Source organism: Eumetopias jubatus, unplaced genomic scaffold, assembly GCF_037043125.1.
Source record: "Eumetopias jubatus isolate StellerSeaLion01/CBP00866 unplaced genomic scaffold, mEumJub1_p1.0 scaffold_10, whole genome shotgun sequence".
NCBI lineage: Eukaryota > Metazoa > Chordata > Mammalia > Carnivora > Otariidae > Eumetopias > Eumetopias jubatus.
In genome coordinates this window covers 61,814,065-61,833,470 of record NW_028274816.1, presented here as the reverse complement: position 1 = coordinate 61,833,470, position 19,406 = coordinate 61,814,065, and the positions used below count along the sequence as shown (strand labels likewise).

Genomic DNA, 19,406 nt, shown 5'->3' with positions numbered 1-19,406 from the left:
ATAGGGGCCAGGCACAAAAGGTAGCTCTTACCATATTGATGATTTCTGATGCTGTGTCTCATTTACTTAGAAAAACATCTGTTGCTCTGAAGTTTTGGTAATGGATGTTTTAAGTGGATCCACTGAAGTTCCAAAAGACAAATAGCTGACTCAGAATCTCCCATTTGTGCTCACACGATTTGAGACCCTTCACATTCCACCCTGTGTTCCAATTACTTAAGTAAACGTAGGACATCCTTATTATATAGGCTAATCTGAGGGAAGAAAGGTATTCATTTTAAGAACTCCCAGTTTTACCTATGACATACATTCTACTGGGCACAGAATATGGATGGATTATATTCTCTAATTGCTGGACATGAAGGTATTGTCTCCCTGAAAAGCACAGATGGGGAAAGATATTACAAAGGTTTAGTAATTTGCAAAGATTCTGAACATAGTAAAAGTGTGATGCAAACAACAGACGTGTACTAGAGTCCTGTAGTCTGATCTTTGTGTGCAAGAGTAGCTGGGTTTTAAAGCCCGGTATAACGGATTAATGGATTTCCTCAATGATCTCCAAAACAGCTGTACTCTATTCATATGCTCATCAACAGAAGGAGTACCCAGTTTTTATTTTTGCAACACTTAAACTCAACAAATTTTGGACCTGGCTGCCCAGGTGTCAAATGGTATCTCCTTGTTTTAATTTGCATATTCCCTAATAATTCATGAGGTTGACCCTTCTGAGTATCAGGCATCAATTTTTTCCCTATAGAATTGCATATTTAAATCTAAGTCTGTCCTAATTGGGACACACTCAGGCAGGGAAAGTGATCGTATAAAATGTAGGGTTTGAGAAATAACAGCCACAGTAGTGAAACTACATGCATACTTATATTACAGATTTTTTTTCTCTTAGATGATGTTGGATGTTGATCAGATGGCAGCGGGGATAATTGAAGAAGCAAAGGAGATCAATTCAGGCCAGGGCTGAGCACCTACTGGAGTAGGATGAAATAGAACTCAAGGGTATAATCTTCAGGGAAACATAATAAGCTGATGTGGTCTCTCTGTCCTCTCAGAAGAATGACTTTCCCCCCATTTATCCCACAGGCTGGGGTCTTGTTCTGACACCACTCAGCAGTGGGCTGATTTCTCCTCGGCCCTTGAAGTCAACCAGTCCCTGAAATGCCTGGATCTCACAGCCAGTGAGCTCCCGGACGAGTGCACCAAGTTGCTGTGCATGACTCTGAGACACCCAAAGTGCTTCCTGCAGAGGCTGTTGTAAGTACCGCCTTTCTTCCCAAGGAGCATCTCCGTTTTAGGTCTGGGACCACACGGGGAGGAGCAATGGTAGTACTGGATGTACAGGGCAACCCATATGGGACCTCCTACTGATGTAGACACCCAGTTCCCAGTTTTGGTCCCAGGTGGATGACTCATGCATTTTGCTGGCCCTTTTCTCATTCATGGTCCTTCAGGCTTTGGTCATGAGCACAATATATAGAGGGTATAGAATTAACAAGAAGGGCTGTCAGCTGAGGAGGTTGGGCTTTGGAAATGTTCTAACCATCTTGCCAATTATGTGGTGCTTTTTGCAGGTTGGAAAACTGTCACCTTGCAGAAGCCTGTTGCAAGGAACTCTCCTCTGCTTTGATTGTCAACCAGAGGTTGACGCACCTGTGCTTGGCCAACAACAACCTTGGGGATGGTGGGGTGAAGCTTTTGTGTGAGGGTCTGAGTTACCCCGACTGTCAACTACAGAATCTGGTGTAAGTCTGTGTGTGCACACACCGGGATTCAGGTAGGAGAGATAGAAGAGCACTTAATGATTCTACTTGAATGAAACTGGCAAGATCCTGGCATAAATTAGGGAAAGGACAGGCAGAAACATATTAATATTTGCATGTCTTTCAGGCAGGGATTACCTTCTCGCCTCTTCCTATGGTGGGAATTTGGGATGACCAATTGGTTCTCAGGTCTGATGTTTTGTGTATGTTTTTAAAGTTCACATGATCTATTTCTTCCCATAACTGGGAATGGATTGAGTTCTGTGGTAGGGCTCAATACATTTTTTTTTCCTGCAAAGGGCCAAATAGTAATTATTTTAGACTTTGTGGGCTATATGGTCTCTTTTGCAATTATTCAACTGTGCCGTTGCTGAGTGAACATGTAAGGACATCAGTGTGGTTGTGTTACAATAAAACTTTATTCACCAAAAACAGGTGGTGGGCTGGATTTGCCCCATGGGCTGTCATTTGCCCTTGTTATATGGGAACAAGCCCAGCATGGAGTACCTGTTCCCACTAGAAGCATACATAGTTAGGGTAACATTCAAGAGATTGTGTAGAGTATGAGGCTTATTTCTGTTCAGAAATTTTTTCTTGGCTTTGATTTCTCTGAGGCTCTTGTTCTACTGGGAAACTTCTGTCTGCCCCTTAGCTTTACGGCTTCCAGCTGGTCCTGGAAACTCTGTATTAATCTAGGATATCCCTTAATCCAGACATGCCCCAGTCATTTAAGACTAAAAAGAGAAAACAAGTATTCAGCTTTTGGTGGTGGACAGAGAAAATGAAAACATCTAATGAATACTGTTTAGGTAGACATACGAAGAACATAAAACTTCACAGGGCTGTCTACATAGTGACATCCTATCTTGAGAGTTGGCTTAGGCATCTAAACAGACAATAAAAAAATGTCCAGTCCTCATCAAGCACTCACTGTATATGAGGGACTCTACCAAATTTTGCAAAGGTTTTTTAAAAAATTCTTACAACCTCATGATATAGTTACTTTTATTTAAGATTTACTAACTGGGAAACCAGTGCTTAGCCACTTAGCTTGCATGTGGTCACATCTGTGTGGTAGGTATGAAGGCCCCTCTATCAACTGAGTTGCCGGCAATCATTGCTTTAAATACATAGAGTCAACATTGGATCAAGCCTCCACTTAGACAACATACAAAACTTAATCTTATACTTTTATACCATCGTCCTCCCCAAACGCCTCAGGTTCACTGATGACTTTAGGATCTCACACACTATGAAGCATGGTGTCCTTTGGTCTAGTCAACCTCCATCGTTCTTAACAGTGGCACTTCAGGATCCACAGCCTCTGTTGCAATTGTGCCATGCTTGGGGCATAGGGCTGGGAGGGTCTGCTGCAGACCCACCTGCCTAAACTTACCATGTGACCATCCTCCTATGTGGTCTGGCCTCCCAGCTGGAGGACTCCTAGAAGCCTAAGCTTGTAGGAGAGTCTGCAGAGTTTAAATGAGAAGCCCAGTCACTAAGATATCAGGGATGTTGAGCTTTTGGTGTGCCACAATTCTGCTCAGACGATTAAATACAAGACATGAAATAAAACATAAAACACCTCTCTCTAAAGGGAAAGAAGTAGAACCTAACCATGCAGAGCATAATAGGGGCCTCAGATTCAGTCTTGGGTCTGTCTGACCCCAGAGCCTAAGTTCTTGACCTATAGGCTATGCTGCTGCTTTAGGAAAATCTGTGTCTTTGGAGATGTGCGTCTGCTTCTCCACAGTTTATAAAAGGTGGTGGGCGAAGGCCAGTGTAACCTTCTGCCACCTAGGCAGGGTGGGAATGATGTAGTCATCATCATTTTACTTGTATGTTTTCACATACAGGCCTACCTGAACGTATATATCTTGCAGTAGAAGGTGTGTGCTCTTGGAAGTAACAACCACCTCACAGGGCGTAAGTCACAGATGAATGGGATTGTCTTTGCAGGTTATCGCATTGCAACATAACCAGACGCGGCTGCAGGTACATCTCAAAGCTCCTCCAAGAAGATTCGAGCTTAACAAACTTGGATCTGGGTCTCAATCCCATAGCTACTGGATCGTGGTTTCTCTGTGAGGCCTTGAAGAAGCCAAATTGTAACCTAAGATGTCTAGGGTAGGTACTTTTGCTCATTTTTAAGGTGTTTTGGAGATAGTTTATCTGAGATATTTTAGATATTTTAGAATGTAGACTGCAGTAGTGTCTCTCCTGCTCCGCTTTAGGAGGTAAATCCCTGCAGAAATTGTAAGCACCCAGTTACCTGTATTCAAAGTCATTCAGAGGCCCTGGAGGAGTGGGATGCAGGTGGGGACGACCTCCAGAGGAGTGGGCTTCAGGGGCATACTGCTTCTGCTGGGATCCAGTGAGCAGGGCACAGTGGGCCTGTCCCAGCTCAGTGCCTAGGGGACCATGGATGGTTACTGCCCCCAGGAAATGCAGTGGCTTCACCAACAGGAGGGTGGGCTGTGCATCATTTCTCCCTCACAAGTCTCCATCAAATGCAACTCATTGATGCAATGTATTTTACAACTAAAACCCTAATGTAAACTGAATCTGGGTCATGTAAATGCTTCCCTAGTCTTGTAGAGATGAGAAAGAACACCAGAACACATGGCGATTTTTGTTTTATGTCTTGGCCGTCCCTGGAGAACTCTTAAAATTCTTAATGGTCAGACTCCTCACAAAATTGATTAAATTCAGGAGAAGTAGAGCCTGGCATCAAAATCTTTAGAGATATTCCAGAAGATTCCAATATTCTCTAAGTTTGAGCTCCCTTGAATTAGAGGTTGGAAGATGCTAAACAAGAAAATCCACAGTGTCCACAGGTTGGGGTCTATCTTTTTCAATTGGGGCACAAGGACTCTGCATCATAGCAGGCATATTGAATAGGGTCTCTGACTTCAAAATGTGGTTCAGATCCCATCTGATACTTATTAGCCGTGACTTCTGACATTCCATTTTCCCCTCATGGTATGCATGATTCGTCTATAGGACAACTTCTCACAATGGTGCACTTCTTGCGTTTATGGAGTTACATTGTGGGCTTGTCAATCTCATGACAAAGTTTTATGCGGCAAACACATGAATCAACATTTGTTACCAAATCTCAGGGTGTTCCCTATGCCCGAGCCCCTTTCTCTCTAACTTCATCTCGGCTTTTTCTCCCCACCTTGGGGCACATCTTCAACCAGCTTCTTTTCAGTTCCCAGAACACACCCCATTCCTTTCCACCACAAGGTCTTTGTTCTTACTGTTTGGTTTCCTTTTTTCTGACTAGAGCACTCAGACCCTGCAGTTTGCAGGGCTATCTGCTAATATTTCACTTCTCACCTTGGCTGTTATGGGGGACAACAAACTAGCTTTGATAGTTCCAGATCTCCTGACTATCCTATTGAAGTGCTCTGTTCTCTATTGATTGGGTTGGAAAATGGCACAATTCGTAGAACTATAATTTTTTGTTTAGTTTTTTTATTGAAGTGAAATTCACCTAAAATTAGCCATTTTAAAGTATACAACTCGGTAGCTTTGGAATACTTACAATCTGTTTGGTCACCCCAAATGGGGCCTCCAGACCCCTCTGCTTTGTCTCCATTCTGTACCTATCCTGCTATCCATACTAATTCTGTATATTTCATATAAAGAGAGTCATACATATAATAAGTGGCTTTTTGTGTTGGGCTTCTTTCAGTAACTATAGTATTTTCAAGATTGATCTATGCTGTAGCAGGCATAAATACCTCATTCCTTTATATGGTGGAACAATATCCCATTGTAGGAATATACTGCAACTTGTTAATCCATTTATCGATTGTTTTATTTCTGAGGGAATGGGATGCATTTCCTGTGTCTTCAGTGCCTATTATAGTGCCTGGGGCAGCAGAAGGATGGTTAGTGATGCGGCATATAGATGTGCAGGTGGTGGAGTGCTCAAGGGTCCATGGCTAAGGGAACATGGGTCAGCCCACTGGACTCTATATAAGCTAGCACGAGGCATATTTACCCTAAATGGTCCCACCCTCTGCCCTCCACTGGCAAATGCATCTTTTAGTCTGGAAGAGCTCTGGGACAAGGAGATGAGGGATGGAGGTGATGCTAATATATTTCACATTACTGAGTATAATTAATTCACTTTAAGGTCTAGGAGGAAACAGTGTTTGTCTCTTCACCAACTCGAAGGCTTCTGTTTTTTTTTTTTTTTCTTCCTGCCTTTATATCACAACCTCACATTCACATCACTTTGAGGCATCTCCTTCCAGATACCGAGCAGATGACCATCTACACTTCCAGTGCTAACACTCTCATTTGGGCTGCCAACTCTCACATGGAGTGTTGTGCAGTCTCAGAGTTGGTCCTTGATTTCCAGGTTTGTTTCAGTCTGCAAGCTGGACCAGGACACGTCTATTTCAAAAGACTCAAAAGCTCCCCAGGCCACCGCAGATAAAATCTGAAGATTTTTCCAGCAGTCTACAAGACTCTTTTCCAGCTGGGCATTTCAGCTTCACTGGCTTACATCCCACACTTACCATAATGGCTCACTCTCCTTCTTTCACTTTTTTCTCCTATCACTTTCCCAATGAAGAATTTACCAACCACCATAAAGCTACCTAATCCTTCTCTGGCCAATTTACCCTAATCCTGTTCCAGTGCCATCATCCACAGTCTTCAATGTTCTGATGGAAGTCACTAAAATAAGCTCTATGAAGAAAACTATTATTTTTTTAAAAAATTTTTTACTACTAGTTCCCCAGCAAGCCAAGAGTGTGCCTGGTAACACAGTAGGTTCTAAGAAAGAACTGACTGGGTTTCTGTGCTCTTTCCCCACAGGCTCTGTGGCTGTTCCATCACTTCTTCCTGTTGTCAAGGCCTTGCATCTGTTCTCATCAGCACTCAGAGGCTGGAAACTCTGGACCTGGGCCAGAATATCTTGGGGCAAAGTGGAATAACGGTGCTCTTTGAGGCTTTAAAACAGAATAACAGCCCCTTAAAGATACTCAGGTTGGAGATAGATGAATCTAGCGTGGAAATCCAGAAGCTGTTGAAGGATGTGAAAGATCACAATCCAAATCTGACCATTGAATGCAGTGATGCCAAAGCAAGCCTGTCCCCATGTTGTGAATTCCTGTCTTGAACACCCTGAGACCGTCTTTAGTGACTATGTGTCTTGAAGGGGGTGATCTGATATCTCTAAGACACACCATGAACTAGAGGGTCACATGTGAATTACTGGATCAAAATATAGAATTTAGCACTGGCTTTTCGTCTCTGGTTTATGAGAAATTCTGCACAAGTCACATACCAACTTTATGTCAAAATGTCTGTTATTTCACAAGGACACAAGCATAATAAAAGGCAAAGAACTTTGTTTGAAGCTGTACTTATTAATGTGCCCAAGACCTAATTTAGAGTTATCTTCACACTAGGGATACCAGTCTAGGAAAAAAATATCACTACTTCATAGATGGCTATGTTGGTTTCTTTCATTTTTTTTTCTGCCCTAGCTCAGGTATTTCTGGGTCAAATTTAATAGATGCTTGATGAGTCTACATGACTAGTGTGGCCTGTGGCTTCCTTCATCAGTTTGAGGATATTTTTTAATTTTTATTATTTTTTTTAAAGATTTATTTGAGAGAGAGAGCACAGAGGGAGAATGAGAGGAAGAAGCAGACTTCCCGCTGAGCAGAGAGCCTGACGCAGGGCTTGATCCCAGCACCCTGAGATCATGACCTGAGCCAGAGGTAGACGCTTAACCAACTGAGCCAACTAGGTGCTCCAGTTTTAGGATATTTTAACCCAGAAGTCAGTAAACTTTTTCTGCAAAGAGCCAGATAGTAATATTTTAGGTTTGTAAGCCATATGGTCACTGTCACAATGATTCCATTTTGCTGTTGTAGTGTGCTAACAGCCATAGATAATATTTAAATGAATAGGTGTGGCTATGTTCCAATAAAACTTTATTTATAAAAATAGGCAACAGGCCAGCTTTGGCCCATGAGCCATAGTTTGTCAACCCCCATTCTAATCTAGCCTGTTATTTATGAGGTACAAATCTGACCACATCATTATTTTTAAACTTTTTTTAAATGTTCATTGATTCATTAGTTGCATATAACACTCATTGCTCATCACCCAGTTACCCCATCTACCCACTCACCTCCCTTTCTGCAACCCTGTTTATTTCCCGGAGTCAAGAGTCTCTCATGGTTTGTCTCCCTCTCTGATTTCTTCCCAGTTTTCCCTCCCTTCCCCTCTGGTCCTCTGGGCTATTCCTTATATTACACATATGAGTGCTTGTGTGTGTGTAATCTACTACATTGGAAAACACAGCTTTCCCTAAGTTATCCACATTCTGTTGCTGATAACTCACAGAAAATGTGGGAAAACCACTCTAGAATTTTCTTAAAAAAATGCAAAATCACTACTTAGCACTGATTCCCAGACACTGACAAAAGTGAGTGATCTATATCCTTACTTAATTTTTCTACCAAATTTCAAGTAGCCCTATCATGCATCCCTAAGACTGAGAACACTGACACAGGGATGTTCCAAAAACAATGACCTGTAGTTAGTGATCCAGGTTAACAGCTTAAATAACATAGAATTGTTCCCTTTGGATTTAGGAGAATACTTATTTCAGTGACGTTTTCTTCCCCAACATTTTCACATGATGGAACTATAAAAACCCCCAATTACAATTTTTTAGGGGAGATGAAAAGGTCTTCTTAAAACCTCATTCTTGAAGAATAATTGCCTGCATTAAATTGAAAGCTGACAGGTGTTTGGGAGGTTCCGTTCCACACTCTGTCCTTCATTGTTGCTGCTGGGATGTCTGCTCCGGTCTAATTGGGGCCACTCTGTGGGCAATGGCTCCTTTCATTCTGGCTGTTGTCGAGCTGATTTCCTCTGTCTGTGCACTGATATTTTCTGGTATGGGGTTCCTTCCTTGCCTTTCCTATTTTTTATTTATTTTATGCTGCTAGGGATTCAGTGGAAAAAAGACAAGCTCTTCAGCAAATGGTGCTGGGAAAATTGGACAGCTATATACAGAAGAATGAAACTGGACCATTCTCTTACAACCATACACAAAGATAAACTCTAAATGGATGAAAGACCTCAAGGTGAGACAGGAATCCGTCAAAATCCTAGAGGAGAACATAGGCAGTAACCTCTTCGACACTGGCCACAGCAACTTCTTTCAAGACACATCTCCAAAGGCAAGGGAAACAAAAGCAAAAATGAACTTTTGGGACTTCATCAAGTTAAAAAGCTTCTGCACAGCAAAGGGATTCAGAATTTTGGAAAAAAATTCAGCCTTTATCTCATTCTGTACTGTCCCTCTTCCATGTTCTGTACGGTCTCATTTCATCTTCCTTGTCTCTTTAATCTCTCTTGCGCATTTTTCTCTGCTATTTTGTGGGTTGCACATCACATTAATTAGTTGAAAGAGAACTAGTCAGCAGGAAGTTCAAGGCCACAAATTAACACAGGATTCTTCTATCTCAAGGATGGAAGTGGTGTGGCTTACTTAGCCACTGGGTGGCACATGGAAGGACCCAGTTTCTTCTACTGTTTGGCGTTGCAGACTTAATCAGGATAAATGTCCTCAAGCGCTCATGGCTGTGTAGTATTTGGTGTTCCACTCAGGGGATATTGGCTTCCCAGGCTTTTGGATAATCATGTTTACCAGGATGTGGACAGGCGAGGATTTCAGGGAGGTGTGCGGTGGGGAAACTGAGTATGACTCAGGGGAAGGGATCAAGTAATTGGAGACGGGGCTGAGGTCTTCATGTGGATACAAAGCGTTTAAGGAGGGCATGTATTGCATGGAGCACTGGGTGTTATATGCAAACAATGAATCATGAAACACTGCATCAAAAACTAATGATGTAATGTATGGTGATTAATATAACATAATAAAAAAATTAAAAAATATACACAGTGGCGGTGGGTTGTGATTGAGAATGTCTGGGTCAGACCCTATATTGGATATCAGGTATTTAAAATACATGTTTGTATTAAGGAGGGCACATGTTGTGATGAGCACTGGGTGTTATAGGCAACTAATGAATTGTTGAACATTACATCAAAAACTCATGATGTACCATATGCTACCTGAACACAATAAAAAAAAATACATGTTTGTTGAAACTTTGCAGCAGTCCCCCTAGCCCCTAAAGGTCCTATTATTTTACCCATTAATAAATAAGGGGACACAGGGGCACCTGGGTGGCTCAGTCGTTAAGCGTCTTCCTTCGGTTCGGGTCATGATCTCGGGGTCCTGGGATCGAGCCCCACATTGGGCTCCCTGCTTGGCAGGGAAGGCTGCTTCTCCCTCTCCTGCTCCCCCTGCTTGTGTTCCCTCTCTTGCTGTCTCTCTCTTTGTCAAATAAATAAATAAAATCTTAAAAAAAAATAAGGGGACACAGTGAGAGGGTTCAATGGTTTGATAGGACATAGCATCTAAGAAGCAGATGGACTTGAAACTAGTGTTCATCAGATGGTAAAGTCTAGCTCCCTTTGTGCAGAAATCAAAAGGTCTTATGGATTTGCAAAACAGCATAGAGTCTGAGTGGTTCTCAGCAGGAGTGACTTGCCACCCATGGGACATTGGGTAATGTTGGAGATATTTCTTTGTCACCACTATGGGGTGCTCCTGGCATCTGATGGGCAGAGACCAGTGATGCCGCTAACATCGTACAATGCACAGGACAGCCCCCACAGCAAAGAATGGTCTGGCTCAAAATTTCAGTAGTGCTAAAATTGAGAAACTCTACAGTCTCTGCATTCATTACTACAGAATAAGTGTCCTCAACCAGGGGACACTTGGCAATGCTTAGAGACTATTTTTACTGTGATAAAACACACATAACATCAAATTTACTGTTGTCATGTTAAAGTGTGGAGTTTAGCAGCACTTAGTATATTCAACACTATTCATCATCCCCAGTATCTAGTTTCAGAATGTTTTCATCACCCCAAAGGGAAACTTCATACCCACTAATCTGCTTCCTGTCCCTCTGTGTTTGACTGTTCCAGATTTTTTTTGGCTGCAACTGGTTGTGCGACTAGCTTCTAGTGGGCAGAGACCCAGGGTGCTGCTGACCATCCTACAGCACACCACGCCCCCACAAAAAAAAAAAAAAAAAAGAACAGAAGCAGACTCATAAATACAGAAAACAAACTCTTGGTTGCCAGAGGGTGGGTGGGTGGGGAATAATCAAAATAGGTGAAGGGGGTTAAGAGGTACAAACTTCCAGTTATAAAATAAATAAGTCACAGGGATGAAAAATACAGCATAGGGAATAAAATCAATAATATAATAACATATGGTGACTACACTTATGGTGAGCATTGTGTATAGAATTGAATCACTATGTTGTACACCTGAAACTAATAAAACATTGTGAACTATACTTCAATAACGATGATAAAAAAAATCCCATCATTCTGGGGTTGAAAACCCCACAGCAGTGGACAGCTGCGAGGCTTCCTGCCTGATTCTATGTCTTCAGGACACTGCACCATGCTGGGTAAATAAACACCTAGGAGGAGGAGTCTACTCTTCCTCCTCTCTACCTTCCACAGGGCAGGTATTGGAGACCTCAGCCTCCTGGTGTCAGGTGGGCCCCACTCTCTACGCCTGTGCCTCCACAAGACCCCCCCAAATCAGCCCCTTACTAGTTCAGCTCTGCAGGTGCACGCCAGCTGGGGAATGACCATCGTGCCTTCTACTCTCCCATCCTGCTGAGCCTGGGGAGTCCAGAAAGAAGGTGCTGGGCCAACCTGCGCCCAGGATGGGATAGAAACCCTGCAGGTGTGGGGTGCTCTCACCTGGGCTTCTCTTCCAGCGCTGTGTCCAGGCCCAGGATCCCCTAGTCAGAGATTCAGTCCTGCCCCCCACCACATGCTTACTTGACCTTCTTGGTTACAGGGTGGCTGGGGAAGACAGATGTGGGGTTATAAGCTTCCTTCTCCTATAAAAAGCCTCAGGATGGAAGGTGGCCCGGAGAGCTGAATCCAGGAAGATTCAGGGTTTGATCCTACTTGCCAGACACACTTGCTAGCCCTTCTCTTTCAGGTCTTCCCAATTCCGTGATTGCAAATGGGTGGCCTGTAATTGCAAACAGGTGGTCTGGGTCAATCCATGACAGACTCTGGGGGAGTCAGAAGTGGAACATTCCATCATGGACAAGGAGGGGGAGCCAGAAAAGGAACATTCTATCATGGGCCAAGGTGGGGGGAAGAAGTGGGATATTCCATCACGAGCCAAGTGGGTGGGAAAGGAAATCCAGAAGTGGAATAATCCATTATGGATCAAGGGGGTTGGAAAGCCAGAAGTGAAAGGATCCATGATAGAACAAGGGGGAACCAGAAGTGGAACAATCCACCGTAGGTTAAGAGGGGAGCCAGAAGTGGAACAATCCATCATAGACCAAGGGGGGGAGTCAGAAATGGAACAATCCACCATTGACTGAGGGGAGAGTTAGAAGTGAAACAATCCATCACAGACCCAGGGGGAGTCACAAGTGGAACAATCTACCGTAGGTTAAGAGGGGAGCCAGAAGTGGAACAATCCATCATAGACCAAGGGGGGGGAGTCAGAAATGGAACAATCCTTGGGGCGCCTGGTGGCTCAGATGGTTAAGCGTCTGCCTTCGTCTGCCTTCGGCTCAGGTCTTGATTCCAGGGTGTTGGGATCGAGCCCCACATCGGGCTCCTGGCTCAGCGGCGAACCTGCTTCTCCCTCTCCCTCCCCCCCATCATGCTCTCTCTCTCTTTCTCTCTCTGTATCTCTGTGTCTCAAATGAACAAATAAAATCTTAAAAAAAAAAAGTGGAACAATCCATCATAGACCAAGGGGGGAGTCAGAAATGGAACAATCCACCATAGGCCCAGGGGAAGTCAGAAGTGGAACAATCCACTATAGACTGAGGGGGGAGTCAGAAGTGAAACAATCCATCACAGACCCAGGGGGAGTCAGAAGTGGAACAATCCACCGTAGGTTAAGAGGGGAGCCAAAAGTGGAACAATCCATCATAGACCAAGGGGGGAGTCAGAAGTGGAACATTCCATCATAGATCGGGGGGGGGGAGGACCCTGACACTTGGGTAGGGAAAAATCTGCAGTGTCCAGAGCACAGGCACAACAATGCACAGCTCAGAGATGGATCCAGGTGGACTAGGGAAATACCCTTCTTCCTGCAGAGGCAGAGGACCCTGGACAGAGTTCAGGAGAGACAGGGCTGGGCTGGGCTCTCTGCCTCACATCCATTGCCCAACATCCCATTCGACATCTCTGTCTGTTGGGGTCCCACTCAGACTCTCCCTCAGCGCCTGCTGAGTTCCAGCTCCGATGCCCAGGCTAGCCTCCTGGATCTCTCTCTAGACCCAGTGGTTCTCAACTTGGGGTGATCCTTCTCCCACCCCCTTAATGTCCAGAGACATTTTTGGTTGTCACCACTGGGGGAGGGGAGCTACTGGCGTCCAGAGAGTAGAGACGAGATGCTGTTACACATCCTGCAGTGCACAGCAGAGCATCCCCTGCTCCAGTCACAAGCAATTATCTGGCCCCAAATGTCAGTAGCGCTGAGGTTGAGAAATGCTGGCTTAGATGATTCTCTGCCAGAAGATAAGAACCACCTTTGACCACTCAGTGTGGAGTAGATGCAGGGTTACAATTCCAGGGCAATTCTCCTGACTCAGCTTAGAGTAAGACATCTCTATTTTTCAGAGAACTGGCATTAGGTTTCGTGTCTATCTGACCTTCTGACCTTGTCACTCAACTTCCCGGAGCTCACTCGCTCTAACCATGCTGGGCGCCTGCTATTTTCACAAGCACGCCCCCTTCAGCTTCCCCTGCTGTTCCCTCTGCCTGGGGGTAGGGCTCACGTGGTCACCAGCTGTCCCCAGGCCAGACCTCATGCCACTGCCCTGTTTATGTCCTTCTAGGCCTGAGGTTCTTAACCAGGGGTGATTTTGTCTCCAAAGGGACATTTGGCAATATCCAGAGTCAAGGTTAAGGGGGTGCACCTGGCATCTAGTGGGTAGAGACTGAATTGTGCCCCCTCTCCCCCAGATGCATAGCATGAAGCCCTAATCCCTACTGGGGCTTTTAGGGGATCATGAGGTTTAAACGAGGCCATACTGGTGGGCTCCTGATCTGACAGGATTGGTGGTCTTATCAGAACCTGTGCCGGTACTGAGGAAAGGCCATCTCCCTGGCAGGAAGAAGTCTTTACTAAGGAGCCGAATTGACCGGCACCTCTGTCTTGGACTTCCCAATCTCAGGACTACAAGAAAATAAATTTCTGTTGCTTAAGCCACCCAGTCTTTTGGTATTTTGTTATGGCAGCTGAGCTGATGGAGGCAATCCCCCCCCACAGTACAGGATCAGCTGGCCCCAGATGAGAGGAGGGCCGAGGCTCCCCTAACATGCCGCATTTGAGGGTCTCAGACGTACATGTGCAAGCAGAGATGTCCCAGTGGGTGTCTGATTTGCAGGCAGGTGACTGTCCTGGTCCTTCACACTAACCATGACGGACTTAACAGTTACATTAAATTGACTGTAAAGTTAACTATTACAATGTGGATGTATGATGTATGTGTGTACGTAAGGAAATAGCTAATCTAAAGACAAAGGCGTTTGGCGGAAAGATTGAGGACCTTTGTGTTGGGGTTTTTGAGGCCTTTTACATAGAATAGAGGAATACAGAGGTCAAAGGCATTTACCAACAATGACGCACAAATTAAAGTGTGAGTTGCAGTTGATACCATATATCAGAAAAACACTGTGACATGAATGGAACTGAGGAAATTATCCATATAATATATAATATATACTATATATATTAAACACTTAAAATTTATGACAATCTTTTAAAAATATTTATTTGTTTGTTTGTTTGCTTATTTATTTATTTATGTAGGTTCCATGCCCAGCATGGAGCCCAATGTGGGGCTTGAACTCACGGCCCGGAGATCAAGACCTGAGCTGATATGGTGATGGGCATTAAGGAGGGCACGTGTTGGGACGAGTACTTGGGGTTATATGTAACTGATGAGTCACTAAATTCTACTCCTGAAATCAGTACTGCACTATATGTTAACTAACTTGAATTAAAAAAAAAAAAAAGTTAAACGCTTGACTGAGCCGCACAGGTGCTCCCAAAAATATTTATATATAAGATCTTCACCTGGTTCGACTTCCAAAAGGCAAACTGATGAAAGGACACTTGTTAGGAGATATAATAAAAATATCAATATCTACCCACAAACACGTAAATGGCAAATGCATCATTACCTGCTAATTTGTGCGGCACTTCCTCCCCGCAGCGATCAGAGAAGAAGCATGAGTATAGAAAAGAGCAAAGGAGCCGTGAACAGAGTGGGGAGTTTTCCAAATGAGAAGAACAACTTTGGTGGTAGGAAGATGATGAGTCCAGGCTGGCTGGAAGAACCTGATAAAATAACCCGAAGTTCCAGAAAACAACAACAACAACAACAACCTTGGGTTCAGAGAGACAGATTTGATTTGAGCATCTGTCTTAGAGAAATTGAAACCACGGCATTAAATGAGATCCACCCAGACTTGTATCCAGAGAAAGGCGGGTCTACCATGGAACCCACAAGCTCTGAGGGTGGAGAGCCTGCAAACTGAAGGTACAGGACAGTCAGAAAACGAGTGGAGGAGGCCAGTGAAGCTAACTGTTTCAAGGAGGAAGTGGTCATACAACCAACAGAGGAACAAAGGTGAGACACGGGCTGAGAAGCGTCCACTGTGAGTTCCAGGAAGCCATTAATGTTTATCACAAAAACAGCTTCAGCGGAAGTGTGTGTGGGGGGAGAAACCAGCTCCCAGTGGGTTGATGCCTGAGTGTGAGGGGCCAAGCAGAAAACTGGTCTTCAGAGCCATAGACCAGTAAGAGTAGAGGGATGGAGCTTTCCCCACATAACTGTCCGTGTTCTGAAGCTTGAGCTCCCATTGATAACTCAAAGTTGGAAAAGTCAGGTCCCGGTGGTGGTGGAACATTGACATATCTCTAGGGTGACATCACATCCTTATAACATTGCTGAGAAGGAGCTACTGTTCCTCCTTTTGGCAAATGGAAGGTGGAAATAGAGGGGACCTACCTTGTCTCAGGAACACAGGTTTTTCATAGAGACTGAATTTGGTCCTTTCCCCGCTACCTCCTGATTCTGCACTAGATTTGTTGTATGAAACGAGATGAAGAAAACAGGGCACACAGCCTGGAGAGCCAGTCTTATTGTAATTAGGAATATGGAAGAATCTGGGGTAAATGCAGAAAGAAGGGAGGTTGGACTGAGTAGGGAAAGGAGGTGTCACTCAGCCCTCAAACATCACCTTACCTAATGTCTGTGAGACCAGGCTACTGTAGCACCAACCTGTCCAGCACCAGAGACAGTCTAGCACCAGAGCCCCAGTGATGTGCTGTAGAGTGATGAGCGTGCCTGCTTCTCGAAAATGCTTTCATGTATTATTCAGCATGAGAAAGAAGGAAATCCTGCCATTTGTGACAACATGGGTGAACCTTGAGGGCATTACTAGAGGTGAGATAAATCACACAGAGAAGGGCAAATACCGTATGTTGTCACTTATATGTGGAATCTGAAAAAGCTTAACTCACAGAAACAGGGAGGAGAGTGGTGGTGGCCAGGGGATGGGGGTGGGGGAAATGGGGAGACGTTGTTTGAGGGTATGAACTAGCAACTAGTAAATAAGAAGGTCCTGGAGGTCTAATATAGAGTACAGTGATTCCAGACAATGATATTGCATCATTGTTAAGAGACTACATCTTACTCATTCCCACCACAACAAAGAAATGATTATGTGATACAACAGAGGTGTTCACAAACACTACAGTGACAATCGTATTGCAATATATAAGTGCATATTGTGTATCAAACCAGCTTGTGGTCCATCTTAGATTGACACAATGTTATACGTCAATTATATTTCAATAAAAAATGAAACCTTTTCAGTTTGGGAAGATGGGCCATTAATTTGTATCTCTGACTTTGCCCCAAATGTATCTTCTTACCGTGCAGCTCATGGTTCACCTGTGGGTAGGAGTGAGAGGGAAATGTCCCCTTCTTCATCCACCCAAGTTGTCCAGAGTCCATCGTCCAGAGCTGATCCTGCTACCTGCTTAGTCATCGTTTCTTTTTTTTAAGTTTTTATTAAATCCCAGTTAGCTAACATACAGTGAAATATTAGTTTCAGGCGCATAATTCAATGATTCAACACTTCCACACATCACCCAGTGTTCATCATGACAAGTGCACTCCTTAATCACCATCCCCTCACCCACTTCCCCTCTGGTGATCATCAGTGTGTTCTCTATAGTTAAGAATCTATTTCTTGGTTTGTCCCCTCTCGTTTTTTTCCCTTGTTCATTTGTTTTGTTTTTTAAATTCCACATATGAGTAAAATCATATAGTGTTTGTCTTTCTCTGATTGACTTATCATAACTTATCATCAATTAGCATAATACACTTTAGCTCCATCCACATCATTGCAAACGGCAAGATTTCATTCTTTTTGATGGCTGAGTAATATTCCATTGTATATATACACCTTCTTTATCCATTCATCAGTTGATGGACATTTGGGCTGCTTCCATAATTTTCAGCCATCATTTCTAAGCAATAAAATGAAATATGACTTATGTGCCTAAAATATGTCAAAGGTCTCCACTTTCTCTGAACCATTATCAACTGTCATCTAGAATAATGTAGGAGTCTCCTAATTGGTCTCACTGGATATGTTCTTTCTCATTTGCAAATGGAAACAAGCTTAGCAGAACCAGAATACAAAGGAATTTTCTTACTGGGACAATGAATATCTACAAAAAACTATAGCAATTTGCTTACTCAGTGGTAAGATATTAAAAATATTCCCCATAATATTGGTACTAAGAAAAGGATCCTTGCTATCCATTAATGTGCTGGAGGTTCTAGCCAGGTAGTTAAGACAGTAAAAAAGAAATCAATTTTACAAAAAATTCTAAAAAATTTTAAACCTAGAACTAATCTTAAACTGTCAAAATTAAGTGAAATTTGCAAGACCACTGAGTACATATTAGATATACAAGAGCCAATTTTATTTTTATAATACCAGCAATAAACAACAGTGATAAAATTATTTAAAGAATGATACCACTTACAAAATAAAAGTCACATACCTAGGAATCTATCTGGGGATGATATAACTGGAGGATATATCTTGTGGAAATCTAACAAAAGATGTGCACATTCTGTACACAGAGGACTACACGATATTATTTAAAGAAATCAGGGAACATGTAAATACATGGCAAAATATAACACATTTAGGGTGCAAACTTGCATGGATTGAAAGATTGAAGAGATGATAATTCCCCCTAAATTGATCTGTAGCTTTAGTACAATTTCCTGCACAACCCAGGCTGGTCTTTTGTGACAACCGACATCCTAAAGTTAATATTGAAATCTAAAGGGCTCAGAATAGTCTAGGCAATCCTGAAAAGTAACAAAACCAGCAAATATTACCAATCTCAGGACCAGGACCCATCATCCATTGCTGAACCTCCCTCTGGGTTATCAGTTTGTCTTCTCTCTGATTGGCAACCCCAGAAATAGATGACATTCTCAACTGTGCTGTTTCTCCATGGTTTTGTTTTCTTCTGCTTATTCTTTTCTCTCTCTAATTGGAAGGATCTTTCTGCAATGCACACGTCATCCTATCCCAGCCATGATAAAAGTGCTAAATGAGCTCCCTTTGCCTTAAAGATGAGATGTGCATTTAAGATGTGGCTTCCATGGCTGTGCTTGGTGTGATGCACCCAGTGTCACCCAGAATCAAAGCTCTACTAATACTGCATGGTTTTCACCCTCTGTCCCACATGTGAGCCTCTGCATGAATTGGTGCAGACCCCTGCCACTGTCACCCCCATTCCTCATTTGTATGCCCTCCTCAATGTCTCTCTAGAATGTAATTTTGCATAGAAAGAAGCTCCAGTGGCATCCTGTATTTCTTCTATCCCAACTTGTCCCCTTTCCCTGCATTTACTCACTTTCTTGAAGATCTGCTCTCCTGGACAATCATCCCTGTTCTAGCAGGGATGTGGTCCTTTTACCAGTGCCTGGCACATAGTAGGCTCTGGTTGCAGAGACTGCAGCTGCCTATCACAACTCTGTCACATCCCTCCTCACTCCATTGGTAACAGAAATGCCAGCATTTATCTTGTCACAGAGACGCCTGGAATAAAGGCCATCTTCCTCAACCTCCCTTGCATCCAAGTGGGGCAAGCTCTTAGGTTCTAACCACTGAGAAATAAATGGAAGTGTTTTTGTTTTGTTGTGTTTTTTTATCATGTTAACACTTTAATGGTTAAAATTTTTTTAATTTAATTTTATTATGTTATGTTAGTCACCATAAAATACATCATTAGTTTTTGATGTTGTGATCCACGATTCATTGTTTTCGTATAACACCCAGGGCTCCATGCAGTACGTTCCCTTCTTAATACCAGAGTAACCCATCCCCCCACCCCCCTCCCCTCTAAAACCCTCAGTTTGTTTCTCAGAGTCCATCGTCTCTCATGGTTCATCTCTCCCTCCGATTTCC

At 43.4% G+C, this 19,406-nt stretch overlaps 1 protein-coding gene across 1 annotated transcript in view; it reads left to right on the top strand.

The window, feature by feature from the left end:
• Positions 1–6,912, top strand: part of LOC114202080 (NACHT, LRR and PYD domains-containing protein 7-like) — a 97,299-nt gene extending 90,387 nt beyond the window's left edge. Inside the window, exons 8-11 of the mRNA XM_088027904.1 lie at positions 1,096–1,266; positions 1,584–1,754; positions 3,732–3,899; positions 6,609–6,912. Of these exons, the coding sequence (XP_087884030.1) occupies positions 1,096–1,266; positions 1,584–1,754; positions 3,732–3,899; positions 6,609–6,912 (814 nt within the window). The remainder of the gene's footprint in view (positions 1–1,095; positions 1,267–1,583; positions 1,755–3,731; positions 3,900–6,608) is intronic.
• The last annotated feature ends 12,494 nt before the right edge of the window (positions 6,913–19,406 follow it).